Below are 17,572 nucleotides of genomic sequence, written 5' to 3'. Positions count from 1 at the left end.
CCCCCCCCCCCCCCTTTCCCTACCTGCTCAGTTCTACTATGTGTGGGCCGGATTTATTAGTAATTAACTCCCAACTTCCCCCTCACGACTGCAGGATTAAATAATGCAGCCCCCAATTGCTACCTGCAGCATCAGATCGTTGAGGGTCCGAAGTTCTTTGGGCTGCCCTCCGGGCCTAATCCATTATGGATAAAGGTTTTTTGGGGTTCACGCTGCCGGCATTGCATGAATGCTTAACAGTCAATCAAAGGAAAGCAACGCCACAGCGAATGATTGGACCCCGTCCCCCTTACCCTGTTGTCACCTAGCTGTCTTTTGCTACAAAATGAAGGCCTGGCGGATGCTTAAAGTGTGTAACAGAGCTCATTCTCACGTGGCTAGAGCAATTCATTTGTATCTTGTGTTCCGCTGCTGTCTTCTCTATATCAACCTGTTATAAGGTTAATGCCCTTTTTAATCGTTTATTATTGATGATGAGATTGGAGTCCAGTGCACCTCTAAACCTGTTGACTTACACTGTACTATATCTCTCTCTGACCCATGCTTCTTGTTATTCTTTACGTTAACTTTGGATCAGATAAACGAGGTAAGCCAATACTTTTGGTTATTTGTAAGTTGTTGTTTTTTTAAACTTGTAGATGATATCACAAACCTGACAGATTGAAGGAGCTTGTTGGCTATTTTTTAAGGCCCTGTGATTACGTCATCTGACGTATATGATCTTGTCTGAAAAGGGCATTGACCAACAGAAGCTATGCAAAGTTACCAAAGAATTTGACCGTCCTCAGATAATGAAATGTATGAAATTGTGATTTATTTATTTATTTATTTTACTTTTGTCACGTCTTTACAATGTCAATGTTTTTTTTCCATAGTCAGGAATTGTGAGATCCATAAATACTCCACAACCTAATTCTGATGTTCTTAATGAAGCTTTTTGAAAGCATACTTATTGCCACACCAGTACAATGAAAAGAAAGAGCCAGAAGAACTCCAAAAAGAAAAGTGGATATCAGTCACTCACAACAGCAATTTCTGACACTGTTAATTAGTAATTAGGTGGGGTCTACAAATTCATTAGTGTGTTTCATTATTACATAGCCAAACCCACCAAATCTCAAAGCAATCCTTTGTAAATGGAAAGCCCCATGAAAAAGGGACCCAACACTCTCACGTTGTATATTTTGTAAAAGCTTTATGATGCCATGTTTGATGGAAACTATCACAGCTTATTTGCTTGTGCAGATTTTGTTAGCGACCTTTGAGCAGAATGTCATTGTATTTCACTTGTTTTCAGCTTGTTAAATGTGAAGGGGAATGTGTTGTGTCTAGCTTACTGTGAGAATCCTGAAATTCCATAGGCTCCAACCACCATTTTGCCATTGTGTGTATTTTATGCCAAGTTCTCTGTTGTTGCTTCACTTTACGTAGGTTTTTCCATAGTTATTGTAAGCAGAGAAAGTGCTGTGTTTTTCACTTATTTCAAGTGTTTACAGACAAAGAAACACCATGGCCAGCTGAGACTGGAGTACAGCAAGTAGCCTGTAATTAAACACACACCATGTTGGATCCGTGCCAATGGGAATAATTTGAGGATTGTGAAAAACTACCTGCAGATGAATTATAGTAAAGGACAACACTGACCTTTACTACAAAATAGTTTTCACAGGTGGAGCCAGACGTTGTTTTTCAACCACTCTGAATTTTAGGCAGCCAATAATTCTCAGTGAGGGTATATAGCCTTTAAATTGAAAGCCTTCGTGTAATCTCTACCTCTTGGGACACTAACTACTTTATCACAATAGTTTATGTTTCTATATTCAGGCTCTAAACAGCCTAAGGAATGAGACAACAGCATCTGAGACAGGCAGGGTCACTCAGTCTAAGAGAGAACTATTATAAAGTTGCCATGTAGCGTCTTTCGGCTTGAAGATGATTTGTCTTAAGATGCTTGATATTAGACCTGTATCCTTCAGAGTGACAGACAGAATGACATTGGCCCGTGCACTTGCTCAAGACACATTGCCACCGGAGAAGAGGCCGATATAATCCATCTCTGAGACATGCTTCCATCCTCACTGGAAGTATGTGACATAATTTTAACATATTAAAGCTGTTTCTCAGTGAAATCACTAATCCTCAGGACTTAATACGTCCTTGTTGGTGTCGAAAGGCCTTTATTTGCCAGACAAACGGCCTGCTGCCTGCCTGTAGCAATGAGATGAATGAAACCATCAAGTCCTAGAGCAGTGATGATTGAAGACAATGCCTCCTGCTCTCTCAGACTAAAAGGAGCTCTCTAGAAAATCTGTTCAGCCCCCGAATCTTGACTTGCAGATGGTCTGCATTTTAATGTAATAGATGACATTGTAAATGTGCATTCGCTGACTATCAAAAAGCCAGAACAATAACATGTTTTTGTCAAGGCTAGTCTGCTTGGAGCCAACCCCGCCCTCCCCGGCTGAACAGCGGTGGACTGGCAGTGGAGATGTATTTTCATAATTTGGCTTAATTGTGCCTGGTGTGCCATCAGAATGGAAATCTCCCCAGCGAGAGATGATAAATATTTCATGAGGGTAATCTGAGCGGAGCAGTTTTGATCTGCAGACGATGAGCTGGCTTTATTTTCCCCCTCAACGGGCTGATTGAGTCCTTCAGATGAGGCAGACAGACAGCCGCTGCGGTGGCCCCGCTGTGGTGGCCCCGCCCGGCAGAGCGGCGTATGGGGAGAGGTTTGAGCGTGACACCCGCCGCTTCTGCCCTAATGGCACTCGCTGTTTGACACAACTCCCCAGGATCCACCATTCTCTCTGTGTTTCATATCTAATAATGATGTGAATATATCTCTCCCTGTGTCTTCCTTTCTATTGCCAATGTTCCCTTTCTTTTTTTGTAGCGCTGAAAGAAGACTCTTCTTTAGCCTGGTTATCATTTAGAGTGCTCGCACATGACACCATATTTCATCTCCCCCCTCTCTGTTTTCTGTCTTTTCAGAGCTTTTTTGAAGGACAGTCTGCGCCATGGGACTCTGCCAAGAAGGATGAGAACCGCATGAAGAACCGATATGGGAATATTATTGCATGTGTGTACAAAGCACCTCCTGAGCACTCATGAATTTTTGTGTGCCGTTCCCATTCTTCTGGCTGATTTATTGGCCAGGCTTGTGACTCTGGATAACTGTAAGCTGCTCAAACAGAGTTTTATTATCAGCCAACGAGAGCAGCTTTGACCTTTCCAATCTACTTTTATATTCATCTTTTCGCAGTGTCTTTTCAGTTATGAGAAATAAGCTGTGCGGCATATGGAAGTTAACGTAGACTCTGCAATTTGTATAAAAATGTTGAATTTGATTTCACAATGTTGCCCATCTAAACTTAAACTGAGCGGCGATGCAAATTTGCTGATTATTGCTGATTGGACACTTTATATTGAGCCTCTTTAATCACCGCTGACAGAAGAACCGTTGTGAAAGTTACCGTAACGTTATATTGCTTAATGTAACAATGCAAATGATCTTAAATACCAAAAATTATATCTTATTATTATGAACATAATCTAGAATCAACGCTGCATGGTTTTCATTTCACAAATGTATTTTAACATAAATGCGTGTCCTTTTCAAAATAATCCTACTGTGGACTAGCCTGCTTTACAATGTCCACATTCTGTTCTCTCCCCATTCTCCCCACTGACCTTATTAACCATTATTTAAAGGTTTATAAAGTCTTTCATTGTGCAACTTTCATACACCTAAGATCAATGAGTTCAAAAAATATGATTTTAGAACGTCTTGCTCCTAATTTCATATATTAAAGGTATTACACTGACAGTAGCACCATTGTGTGTGTCATATAGGCTCAATCACATGACGGCAGCCATTTATCAGCCATGTTGCATTTCTACAACTCTGTTTTCCTTCGTGCTCGGCATGATGCCAGTCAGGTCACTCCTCCATCACCACTTTCTGCTCCTCTGTTTTACTCTCCGTCCCTCTCCCGCTTTTCTTCTCATGATGCCCTCGTTAATATGATTAATTCAACGCTGGTTTCTTCCTCTCTGCCTCTCTTCCAGATGATCACTCCCGTGTCAGGCTGCAGGCCCTGGAGGGGGAACAGAGCTCTGATTACATTAATGCAAATTACGTTGATGTAAGTACACACACCAGCCAGTGCCACCAACGCAAAGGTCACTGCGCTCTTTCTCGGGGAGGGACAGGGCGCCTGGTGACGCCGTCCCAGGGGGCCTGAGGGACAGAGCAGCCCCTACTGCCTGCCCATCACATGCATGCACACAGACAGAACCAGTCTCTCTCTCTCACACATACACAGTGCCTTTATATTCAACTTCAGAGGGCTGCTGTATCACTCTTTTCATTGGATAAATTAAGAGGACTGAAGATCAGAGGCTGACAGCGCTGGGAGAGAAAGGAGAAAACTAGCACACAGGGGATACTGAGGTTATAGTTTTGGATTTTGCTTTGAAAAACAGCATGAACACGTTGTGAAAACCAAAAAATGAGAAGAAAAATGGGAGAAATTCCATGGATGATTAATGAGCAGAAAACGATTGATAAAACTGAAAAAAGAAAACGAGGTACACAGAGAGCACAATGCTGCGGTGCTTTGAACATCACAAATAGAGGCAGGTATAAAGAAATGAGCATAATAATTGTGTCTACTTATATCCATCTGGTCAAAGATTCAACAATTACTTGTAACTAAATTTTATTTAGCTTTTCATAACAGACACAAAAGTGATTCATTTGAACATTTTCTGAATTTAGTGAATAGTAATTATGGTTAAAAGAAATCAACGTTGACTAGTTGGACTCCATTGTCAAAGTCTTTGACGATGTAACCATCCACATCAGCCTCCTCCCTAAGATGTTTTGTATCATAATAACAATGTCACACACTTGCTGCCGTGTCATTATTTGCACAATCTTGTCATTGTCACGTCTGTTCATTTTAGGCAATTGAACAAGCATCCAATGTCATTTTCTGCTGAGGTTGGTCTTGAGAAATTGCAGAGCTGTTTTTTCAGCCTCACTCTGCTTCACATCCACATAAGGCTGCCTTCTCTACGACTGTGAAATCTTGCACACAGATTAGCGAATCAAGGTAGACGCAGCAGTTATCTACAGAGGTTTTGTTTTACGGCGAACCACCAGAGAGTAATGCAGCACAGCACTTACATGTACTTAAGCGACTTAGCATACCTTTACAGTAAGTAAAAGTCATTATGAAGTGGCGTGAGACATGCCTACCTTTGAAAACAGATCTAACCCACTTAGCTCACACAGTATAGAACCTCCTGATCTGACCTGCTATGCTGTTGATAGCAGTGTTAGTAGCAGGATGTGAGCAATCACAACAGCTCATTGGCCTCTTTGAGCAGATGCTTCTTCTCCATGTGTAATGGCATGGTGATGCACCTGACTCTCTAAGTGCTTTTCTGCTCAGGAGAGAACTCTCACTCTGTCTCCCATCTTCTCTTCCCCCGCCCCTCTAATGTGGTAATTTGTAATCTCTTGTTACGCCTTGAAACATAAATTCATAATGCAAGGTGTGCCACGGCAAATGCAGGGGTCTTAAATTATTTACCTTTCCCACTATTCAGTTTATGGCCCATTATGTTGCGAGAAGGGGCACTGCAGAGAAGACTCTCACAAAAGAGAGGGCTCCATTATAAGATAAGAATACACGCATATTAAAGAGGGCTCTGATTGAAAAGGATTTCCACTACTCTGCCAGCTTCATTGAAAAAGTACTTAGTAGAAATGCAGGCAGATGGGTAATGATGTTTTTGCTCTTCAGAAAGCTTTTTAACCCATCTAGAAGCCTGTCCTGCCCAATAAACTCTTATATGTAGAACATTTCCCACAGTGTTTGTTATTGTACTCTATTATACCACCGATTATTTTGAGTCATGTACGAGTAAGCCGAGCCATTGGGGTCTGTTTCTTTTCTCTGCAGCTGATTGAGTATTTTCATAAGCATTTAGGAGGCAAGGCAACATAGCCTGTTGTCTGCAGAATTGTGTTTGCATGCACAACACAAAGAGATTTGCCGGGGTTGTGCACTGTGTTTTTTAATTAGGAACATCATACTGAATGCATCTGCAAAATGTCAACATATTCTATTCATTTTTCACTGTGAAGCTACTCCTGACAACTAAAGCACCCTGACTGACCCGCTGTTTGTGATAATTTACCCAACCCAAACCCTATTTTATTTAGAAATTTGCACGCTGTCAATTTTGACACCGAGCCCCCTACAACAGTTCTTTCCACAGAGCCCCCTACAACAGTTCTTTCCAACTATTTGAGTTTGTGACTCCCTCACACCTCTACGTGCAACCCCCAGCAAAGAGCACAGTCAAGTGTTGACACGATCAGTTTTCTTTTCTCCTCAGATTGTTTCATTTGTTCACTGGTTGTGCAACAAAATTACCACAAAATAACTAACACATGATAAATTTGGGGCCCTTTGGGTCTGGGGCCTGAGGGCAGTTTCTCACTTTGCCCTTTTAGTAATCTAGGCTTGCTTTTCCCTGTGTATTCTGTGCATAAGGAGGTTACACTTGCCAGTGAACGTAATAGAGGCAGCATTTAGTCTGTTTTCTCATAATTGTATTTGGCAAAGCAAATAAGTAGTACATTAATGGAGTTTGTACTGTAGGTTTAAGGGTTGGTACCCCAGATTTGTAAAGTGGGCTATCTAATCATATTCATATCCACTGGCCATAATATTCAATGCTGCATATTTTAGACATTCTACATCCCACTGTCAATGAAAAAAAGTAAAGTAAATGATCATTGTAATAAGCAATGTAGCAAAACACTGTGCGTAATACATATTGCATTTCCCTTTAGTAATTTACACATCCCTGGAAACAAAGCCTATTCAATTAATAATTTCAGTATGTACATTTCTGCATTTATCGCTTTGTGTCGATCACGAAGACACACTCTTATGAGCCTCATGTAACATGCGACTAAAAAGCCGCAAGTCCATTTATTATAAGCTCTACTCACCTGACAGTGTCTGTCAGGGCCCTCCTTTCTTCCCGTCGCTCCCCCACTAATCCGACAGCGTTCTGGGCCTCCACTTTACTTGACAGAACTTACATGAAAGCACAAACAAATCTCCTTCTCAGTCCAGAGATAAAGAAGTCATTAAAAATGGAGGACAGTCGAATGAGCTGAATGAGCCCAGTGGATGAGAGAGAGAGTGAGGGAAATATCCTTTGTGTCTTTCTCCCTTCATTGGAAGAACGTTAATCACAGTCCAAGTTAAATTGAATATGAGTGAGATAAGCAGAACAGCGGGGGGGGGTGGGGGGAGAAGACAATCAAGAGGAGGCAGGGCCGTGGAAGAGCCTTTAAGTCCTAATGTTTTGTTTCCTGCCTCATATCTCCGGAGAGAAGGCAAGGAATTGGACAAATAAAACTTGAAGGGATTAGAGTAATCCCTGAGACTAGGGGCCTTTTGTGAAGATCAGTGCTGTTAGTTGTATCTTGGGGATTATCAACACTTTGACTGCTTACTCCAGAGGTGTGCTGCATATAGAGTGTGCTGATGGATGCATTTTGTATCCATCAGCATTCCCCAGCTTTCAGTCGTGCATTTTCCTCCCTCAGTCAGTTGTTGAGACAAAGAAGTCAATGGGCGTAGAGTGTCAAACAGCTGGCGGCCTGACTATGCACAGTGTTTCTTGAGAGCAAAAAAAAACAATTCCTCTTAAGGTGGAACAACAGTGACGCAATATTGTTGCTGCAGAAACGTGACATCTGGAATAGCAACAGCTGATAACTGGGATTTCATATAATTTTAAGTCTATTCTGTTCACTGATGTATGTAAAGTGTATAGTTTGTGATTTTGTAAACTTGAGTTTGAACGCAAAGGTCAACCTGCATTGTCAGAAAATAGACCAAGTATCAAAGAGCGTGTGTTTTCTGAGAGAGATGGACTTACCACAGCTAGTCTTTTACAAGTAGAAAGAAAGTGACTCTTCTCCCCCTTTTTTCTGATTTCAGGGCTACCACAGGCCAAATCACTACATCGCCACACAAGGTAAGAATACAACTTAAAATTGCAAGGCACTCTGGGTCTGAATGGATGGGTGGTGAAAGTTAAAGGCTGTCTTGTTTGTTTGGGTGGATGGATGTGTGCAGGTGTTTGCGAATATCTCTCGGAACATCCCCATCGTTGTTTACATACGCTCTTGCAAACTCCTCTTTGATGCTCAGTCAAGTGTGTGTTTGGGGAATCTGGTACTGCTCAGTGCACACACACTCACATTCACACACACTGACACACACTTACGGACCTCTGAGCAAGCAGAACAGCACTCTTTCTCTCTCCTGCCTCTTCTCTCTTTCTTTCCATCAGTGGCCTGGGAGAAAGCTGAATAAATAAATGGATTAGCTGACATGTAGAGGCTCATTTTGTCACTGTGTTAATCTGGCCGGCAGATTCTCAGGGTGAGGAGCACTTACCGGGACCCAAGAGGTTAAGTCTGATTGATGGTTAATTGTTATGAATTTTGCATCAAGAACCTCACTCCTACACAACAGGGCTGTATGCATGGGGATTTTTCGTACCCCTTTAAGAGAGAAAAAAAAAAGTAAGAGGCGTTTTTGCGAAGACGCCTTAATGGATTCACAATCTGCTTTGGCGGAGCTGGGAGTTGCATAATTACCTTTTTATTAGTGCATTGCCTCTCTTCCTCAGTGTCTCAATTTAAACAACCCTCTGTTTGCTTTTACTTCAGAACGAGATGGCATACCAATCAAGCAGTGGCCACTGTCTGTCTGTCTGTCTGTCTGTCCGTCTGTATGCACAGCACCTGTTGTACATTAACCACTGAGTCAAACCTATCTGTCTGCCAAGTGCCGACTCTTTCTCGCAGGGCTTCAGTTCACAAAAACAATCCACTTTATAAAGCGCAGTCACCTCTGAAAGGATTTCAACTGGATTATTATGACTTCTATAATTGTCATATAGTCATTAAGACCATTCCATATTTCATTGAAAAATATGCATATGGTGATTAGCAGTCAAAGAAGCCCTCTCTAAGATGAAAAGCTTGAGAAGCCAAACGTGTTTCCATTCAAATTAATTAGCCCCTGTTTTCTCATTGAGCTTGCATAATAAGTCACTCATTTTCCAACAACAGTTTTGCTGTGTGTGTGTGTGTGTGTGTGTGTGTGTGTGTGTGTGTGTGTGTGTGTGTGTGTGTGTGTGTGTGTGTGTGTGTGTGTGTGTGTGTGTGTGTGTGTGTGTGTGTGTGTGCACGAACATCTGTATTCTCTGGGAGAGCACGCCCTTTTATAATTCATCATCAGCTCTGGCAGACTGACAGGAAGGAAGGCTCAGTCTGCTGAAACTGAGGCAAAGAGCAGCCCGAGATGATAGGGATGCTAGACACTGACGTGTCTCTCTCAGTCAGACAAACTGCATACTATAACACCTGAAAAGAGCACCTGGGCATTGGCATAGCTGCAGAAAATCAGGAAGTTGTCTCTTCTCTCCCAGTAGTTTCTCCAAGTTTTTTAGTGAGTGACACTTCCACTCAAGTCCACTGGGACCAGCGCTAGCTCAGAAACTGATGATACTCGCAATAGTGCTGGATAAGCTAAAAAATCGTTGTCATAAATTGTGGGGGTGGTTGAGGATGTGCTTAATATGGCAGACGTGTGGGATAACGTTGTCCTCGTTCTCTTATGCTATAAACTACAATGACACTCATTAGTTTGGGGTTTATTGAGGAGTCCTTCAAGTGCTCTGTCAAGGTGACAACGGCAGGTAGAACAGCTGTCACTCCATAAAAGCCTCATCACACCAAGCGCTGCTCCTCATTATGTAGGTCATTCTCTCATCCAAGTTTTTTTTATTTTTGCTGAAGCAATACAACAACTGACTTTCAGTAACGCCATCTGCAGCTCACCTACTTAGCAGATTGAGAGCGTGCAGGCGGCTCAGCCATGGGCTCAGGTCTCCCAGTTTGCCGCCTTGCCTCTGTCCATTTTTATGTCCTGCGTATCGCTTAAATACCGATCAGAGATGAGCTTCCTCCTGGTGGAGACTGTGAATCACACTGAAGCTGGGGTGCAAACAGCTCTTATCTGCTCCTGCATCCTCCTGGTGGTGTGGAAAATATTCATGATGTGGGAAAGGGTTCAATTTCATCAAGCTTTCCCCCTCTGGTCTTCTCTGCTCTTCCCTCCCCTTCTTCACAACCACCAAATGTCACCAGCAGCGCAAAAGTTTTATTATTTACAGGTTAACATCTCAAAGCCCAACAGGGGATACGGGGGTGTGAGATAGAAATGGAGAGAGAGCAAATCAATGATAAGTGAGTGTACATTATGCCAAAGTCTGCTGCATGTAATATTAATAGGCAAGGGGGGAACATAGCGCCGTCGTGTTTGCCTGTGAGTGTGTATGCGTGCATGTTGATCGGGAGTTTTGCGGCGTACCAGGCTGGGGATTTCTACAGCTGTCACACTCTGCGCTTCTGAGGATGAACAGGCCTAGTCCCAAAGCACGACGACGGCTGCAGCAGCATTAGCTCTCTGACAGCTGGAAGTGAAGCTTCTGCTGGTGTTCTTCCTCTGTGAAGTGCCTCCACCAAACTTCTCCAACTAGGCTCCACGCACACCGTACTAGAAGCACCGCTCTCACCCAGCACCTCCTCAAGTGAACTTTCAAACCAATTACCCCCCTAACTTGTTACTAAGACCTTTACGACTGTAAACATTTCCTCTGTGAGGCTCTTTTTCAAAATGATTTGTTTGTTGGGGGGTCTTTAAAGGTGCTCTAAGCAATGTCCCGTATGTTTTAGGCTACAACATTTGTTGTGACATACAGCAAAATCTCCTCACTCTCTGCGAGCTGCCTGTCTCCAGAATACACTGAAAAAAAAAAACCCATAAAAAAACGCGGCCTCTGTGGACAGTCCAGGGTCTACAAACGGCAACAAAAACAAACTGTGCCAACCTGCACCTCGAAGCATACACAAACAGTCTAACATCGCTGCAACCAATAACTGACAAGAAGGATTTGAGAGTTAGGGTGTGGTTAGTGCTGCACTGAAGCACAGAAATTACTTTGAACGTCAACAAGAAGTAACATCACCCAACATTGCTTAGAGCACCTTTAAAATCCATAAATCTGCATGTCTCCCATGTCAAAGTCACACACTTTGTATGGCCAACCTTCCGCTTTTATGTCCACCAGAAGAGGTTCTGTAGTGCTATCACAACATTATGTTACTTCTGCCTTTCTTCCTGACAAACAACAGTTATTATTCACATAATCACAAGAGGTGAGAAAAGCGTGGGTCACTTTAAGGAGATGTAAATATTAAAGGTGCAATATGTAATACTGACAGTTAGTGTTTAAAATAGTTACTGCAGTACAAATTCAAAATACTGGAAAGAGTATCAAGCTTTTTTAAATTCTTTTAGTGAAGATTGGTAGAAACACAAAAAATTAGCCTTATTCTTGTTTATCAAGAGCCATACTTACTTCCTTATGACTGGCACCAAGTTTAGCGCTGCCCAGCGTCTCCTCCTCACCTATTATCCATCTCTTTATGTATATGGAAACACAAATTGGCTGGCTGAGGCTTGGCAGGAGCCTCCCATTGGATGATTTACCATATAATGCCAAGTGTTATTGTGTTACTGAAGGCCTACACACCAGCTGTCCTGCTTCTCAGTCTCGCTCACCCAAACTTCTCGGCAGTGTGTATCCTCCCTCTGGACAAGTGTAGGAGGTAGAAGTGGGTGGTTCAATCAGGTTGGGTAGTTTTTGGAGAGAACGAAAGCTACTGGAATTGGAGATTGAGGTCCTACGATCCAATCAAGATGAACCTTCTCATGCATAGCAGAGGAAATTTGGGAATACAAATGGAAGATGTTAATGAGCTTTGTTCCAAATTTCTAGATCTCCAATTGGATGGAAATAAGACAGCAGACGTTCAAAATATTTATTATACTGCAAAATGTTCTTGTTTTATAAAAAAGGGACACATGAGCAGGCTGGCAGCCCAGACATGATTGTGGAGATGGTTTATTTTTAATCATTTGTCTTTTTCCAGCAAAAGTCTCCTGAATTTCATTGCACAGTTTGTGAAATATTGAAGTGATTTAAACTATGTTGCATGAGGCTATGCCTCAGTGCAGTTGGAGGATAGACAGCCAACAACCACTTAGGCACCACAGAAAGTGAATCAAACATAGCTTGATTAATCAAGTCATTAAAACGGTGATGGTACTTTGTTGATGCCCTAAGGGAAATGAGGTTGGTGCAGAAGACCTTGCAAATAAGGAACACAAACACTACAATAAAAGAAAAAGATGCTGGAGCACCTGGTGTCTGATAGCGTGTTCTGTAAATTATCAAACAATTACATATTGTAAATTTGTTTTTGGGTGAATGTTTGCCTTATTTTTGTTTGTTTAATTTAAAAGAGATACAGACTAAATGAAGGGAGAGAGTGGGGGATGACAATGAAGAAATGTTGCCAGCTAGGAGGTTTTGTAGTATCTGTATGGGGTGGCTGTGGCTCAGTGGTGGAGCAAATAGTGCAGAACGGAAGGTTGGTGGTTCAAACCCTGGGCCTGCAGTCCCATGTTGAAGTGTCCTTGTTTATCTAATGAGAAGGTAGCACCTGGCACGGCAGCCTCAGCCACAGTATATGGATGTGTATGAATGGTGAATGGTTCCTGTACTATGTAAAAGCACTTTGAGTAGTTGTTAAGACTAGAAAAGCGCTACATAAATACATTCTATTTGTGTCTTAACCACTGGGCTACCAGATACCCCTAAAACGTTAATTTTAATAAGAGTAACAAATGTGTTTCTCTCACCAAGTAAGTAGGGTAGTAGTTCAGACAGTGTATGAGTAGGAGAAGACATTGTGGCATGCTTTGTCCTGCTCAAGTAGAGTGGCCAATTTGCAATTCAGTGATATTCCACAGTACATTTTATTTGCCCTGGGGGCGTCTTAAGATGCGTGTACGAAATGCTCTGATTGCCACAATTGCAATTTCATCCACATAAATGCAGAAATGGCCAAGAACATACTTGAAAAAATACTGAAAATAATTTGTCAGTGAGAAATGTTTTACATGATAATGTCAGTGTTGAATCTTGCATCAAAGTGTGGAGGCTGACCAGACGTTGTTAGCCAAAAACCAATATGAGGTAACTGAAATTGTTGCGCGTGAGCTGTTTTTCAACAGTTTTCAGGATCCTTAAAGCTATTTAATTAATTTACCCCATAAATAACAAGGAAGAAAAACTCTTATAGTATGTGTCAGTGCAATGTCTTAGCCTGTGCGTGCGTGCGTGTGTGTGTGTGTATGTGTGCGTGCATAAATTGTCATGTCTCCAGGTAATTTGGGCCAGAGTATGCACAACTGCAGTGATTTGCATTCACTAATTAATTTGTCAAAAGCATTTTTTTCACTTGGTGCATGATTAAAACTAATATTAGTAATCCCAATTAACCAGAATAATAATTAAAATCCTATCAATCCACAATTATTGCTCAATGAAGTTTTAAATATTGGAGGTATTCTATGGCTCGTTGCTCATTTATTTTGACGTTCACCACGTTAGGGTCTGGTTCTGTGGAAAGGTGGGTTTTGAACAGATGAGATGTAGGGGTATTTATTATGAGCTTTCACACACACACACACACACAAACACACACACACACACACACACACACACAGACTTTAGCCTCATCTGTTTTCATCTGCATTTAAGCCCTCTGCTGTAGAGTAAGCACTTCGCTATGAATCAGTTGTAAGAAGAACTATGAATAAATCTAGTTTGACGTGTTTTTCAATGCTCGATCCGAGGAGCGAAATGGAGGGGAAATTCTCTATAAACTGCATTGTTGCTGTAACACTATAATACCTCCAAATCCCCAGTGTGTATATTGTGTGCAAGATCTGCTTTTCTGTCTGTCTCTGAAGACAGGCACGCTGTTGGTGTGAGGTTCAGAAATCATGTCGCCACAGCGTACACATAAACAGAGAGAAGTTAACAATACATGCAATTGATATATTTAAAATAGTAGTGCGGAATAGGGCATTCAAATATACAAACAGTTACTGTTCATAATCATGAGATTTAATATAGGGAAAGCTGCACAGACTAAGAATTACAATGATGGAAAATAATGTGTATAACAGTTTTTAAATGAATATTTTACCACTCGTTGTTCTTCCTGGCACTATTTACTTGTAACTTTCCCAGACTTCTTGTACTTTCAATTTATTGAAATCCTAATACTCCAGCATACAGTAATATTTTAAACAGCAGGTTGCTTCCAACTATGTGACATAACTTTGGGAAGACCATTTCCTATTTGACAGTTCCCCCGTGCACAAAGCAACGTCCGGATCAACCAGATCAATAGATAATGCGAAATAGTGACTTTACATGTAATTTACTAACTCAAAAATACTAATTTCTTTTCTCACCCTCATAGGCCCCATGCAGGAGACGGTCTTTGACTTCTGGAGGATGGTCTGGCAGGAGAACACGGCAGCTATCGTCATGGTGACCAACCTGGTGGAAGTGGGCAGGGTGGGTATTAGTTAGATGTTCACTCTAACCACAACGCTTAAATTAGATTACCTTGCCCCAGTCGACTGGCAGCCAGATAGTATCTCAAGGCAAACGGAGCCATCTTTTTGTTTGATGGCTTTTGTGTGTTATGGACATGAGTGCCCAGATGTTTCTGTGTGCTGGCTTAGTGAGGCATGGGTCTCGTGTGCCGCCAGCTCTTTTTCCATCTATCTGATCAGTGAAAAGTGAGGCGCAGCTGATTGATGGCCTTTATTACCAGAGAGACATCCAGGCATCTGAGTACTGTTTCATCTGAGTGACTCTACAACAGTAGCTGCCAGCTCCTACCTACCAGAAACATTTCTAAATGTTGTCCTCTTTGGTGAAAAAGTGAATGTTGAGTCTTGAGGAGTGTTATGTAGTTCCTAATGTTGAAACTAATTGTAGAGCCTTGCCTGTTTTGTTCCCATTTAGAAGAAACCAAAACCCAGAGCCCGACTTCAGTCCTAATTTGTTTCACTTACCTCCCACTGTAGTTCCTCCTGGTTAGGTTATGATGAAGAGAAAATGAAGGTCTTAACGTACAGTGTAATGCTTTGACTGCCAGGGGGATTTTCTCCCAAAAATTTAAACACATTCACGCTGAAAGCCCCTTAAACACAGGCACACCTTGATTTTGCTGATGTGCAATTTTGGTGGGGCTTAAATGTAGCAGAGCTGATAATGATTCATGGGCCCATCTCTAGGTACCTCATTAGGCCGTTCTCTACAGTAGCTGAGCCCTGCCCGCCCCGCCCCACACCTTCTCCACACCTGCTTAGCGGCGGTGCAGTCCTCGGCGGGGCCCAGCCCCCAAACCGTCTGTTATATGATCCTTGTCCAATGGCGGGCGGTAGGCACAGTTGGTCCCTGTGACGGTGGCTCCACAGAGGGCCCCATAAAAATCACTCCGCCATATCACAGTGGGCCATCTGCTCGGCACAGTTGCTGATGAACTCTGGGAAATCCTGGCATGCACAGCCTCTGTGTCCCGCTGGTTTCACACATAGGGGCGGCGCCTAGCTTACTTTGATGTATGAGAGATTTGGTTTGGAAGGTAGTGTGCTGATGGGTGTGATGAGGTGATGCTATGCGTGCTTTTTTTCCATAGACCTTATATGCATGAGCAAATGAGTTCAAGTGCAATGCGCACACACACACACTCGTAAGTGTGGCCACACAAAAAACATCTGTGTGTTCCCCCCCACCAGGCGCCTCATTCAGAGTGATCTAATAAGGTAATGGCTTTTGCCTAATTCAATCTGGCTGGAAGCGGACGGTGGATTTGTGATTGTCATCGGGGATTAGTCATCAGGGGTGTCAGAGAGAGGGAACTGAAAGTCCCTGTCTGTCTGTGTCACTCCACAAACCAAAATCTCATTTCATTCCTAATCAGGGCATAGACTCCAGAAATTAAAATTGAATCCAGTTGTGGCTGTTGTTGCATTTATCCCTCATCAAAAATTATCATTCTCTGATATACCTTCATGATTTCAATCTCTGTTACTAGCCTTACTCCCTAAGTATTACCAGTTTAATTGAATGGGTGGAAAAGGGGGGGGGGGGGGGGGGGGGGGGGGGGGGGGGGGGGGGGGGGGGGGGGGGTTTCACTATTATGCTACCTAATAAAGTAATATTTCCAGTGGGGGGGGTTAGGTTTCTGTTGGGAAATCTGTTTTAAACGGCTGAGGATTTATTATTTCACATCATTATAGGATTGGCATATCTGCCTTTTCCAATTGTATTACAATGTATTTTTAATGTTTTTTTCCTATTTCTCCGCACTGGTAGTCAAAGACTTAAGGTGAACAAATAGTCCCTCTCCTCAGTGTCCAATCTGCTCTGTTCCAGATTCTGTACACTCTACCTTTTGACTTATTTTCACGTTATCGATGTCAGACTGAAAAAGCAATAATGTGAGAATGAGCTCTCCATCAATAACCATAAGATTCCCATTAACAGCAAATCTTTGACAAGCGTTTGAAACTAATAAGAAGCAAATCTCATTTTAATTTCAAAGAAATGCTTCAGAAACGGAAATGTCAAGTGACAAATGAGTTGATGTTATGTGACAGTTAAGGCCAATTTATGCTTCTGCGTTAAATCAACACCGTGAGTAGGTACGTTGAGATACGGACCCAATGCCATAACCTACACCTCAGCCTGATGTGCACTTCTCAGACATTTTTACTACACGTCGGAGCAACGCAAGACACCCTGCCGTGGCTTGGTAGCATTGCATTTCCACCTACTCAGTTTAGGGTTGTCCTTCGCCATAAGCAACATGAAATCAAGGAGATCTACCATATACCCAACACACAAACACACACATGCCGGCCCTGCAATTCTCTTAAAGAGATTGACGACAAACTAGTATAAACCTCAAGCCAAGGCCTGTCAACTTGCAGACAATCAAATAAGTTGCGAGGAAATTAAATAAAGCTGTGTGTGGGTGCGCAAATGTAAATGCATTCAAGTGTGCATGTGGTTATAGAACACTTTCTTTTGTCACTCGCAGGTGAAGTGCTGTAAGTACTGGCCGGATGACACTGAGATCTACAGAGACATCAAGGTTACGCTGATAGAGACTGAGCTTCTGTCAGAGTATGTCATCAGGACCTTTGCGGTAGAGAAGGTAAACCTTGTAACCTCTATTGTCCACTAAGAGATTTGAAAGACAACATTTATACAATGCTGGGTACTAGACCTCAACCTTTGGCCACTAAGCAGTTTGGCTGAAGATGTTAATGGGTTATGTGCAACTCTCATAAGCACCTTTTATAAAAGTTTCTTTTAGGAGTTAGTTCGGTTGCAATTGTACCTCTTTATTACAACAAGGTTATAGCACTGTGGCTTGTGCTGTCAGGTGTTGTCAATAGTTTCTTTTATATAACTCAAAATCCTCTCCTTACGGTTGATTTCAACTAGCAACACACAT

General features: G+C 42.3%; 1 protein-coding gene across 16 annotated transcripts in view; it reads left to right on the top strand.

Moving 5' to 3' along the window:
- Positions 1-17,572, top strand: part of LOC117954295 (receptor-type tyrosine-protein phosphatase mu-like) — a 152,280-nt gene that overhangs the window by 119,807 nt on the left and 14,901 nt on the right. For 10 of the 16 annotated variants that reach the window (XM_034887979.1, XM_034887987.1, XM_034887991.1 and 7 more), the window contains 6 exons: positions 578-586; positions 2,995-3,082; positions 4,072-4,148; positions 8,040-8,076; positions 14,516-14,613; positions 17,153-17,269. In XM_034887979.1, the coding sequence (XP_034743870.1) occupies positions 578-586; positions 2,995-3,082; positions 4,072-4,148; positions 8,040-8,076; positions 14,516-14,613; positions 17,153-17,269 (426 nt within the window). The remainder of the gene's footprint in view (positions 1-577; positions 587-2,994; positions 3,083-4,071; positions 4,149-8,039; positions 8,077-14,515; positions 14,614-17,152; positions 17,270-17,572) is intronic. The other 6 variants (XM_034887994.1, XM_034887992.1, XM_034887993.1 and 3 more) reach the window with 1 other exon arrangement.

Source organism: Etheostoma cragini, chromosome 12 (assembly GCF_013103735.1).
Source record: "Etheostoma cragini isolate CJK2018 chromosome 12, CSU_Ecrag_1.0, whole genome shotgun sequence".
Lineage (NCBI taxonomy): Eukaryota > Metazoa > Chordata > Actinopteri > Perciformes > Percidae > Etheostoma > Etheostoma cragini.
This window is presented reverse-complemented; position numbering and strand designations above follow the sequence as displayed.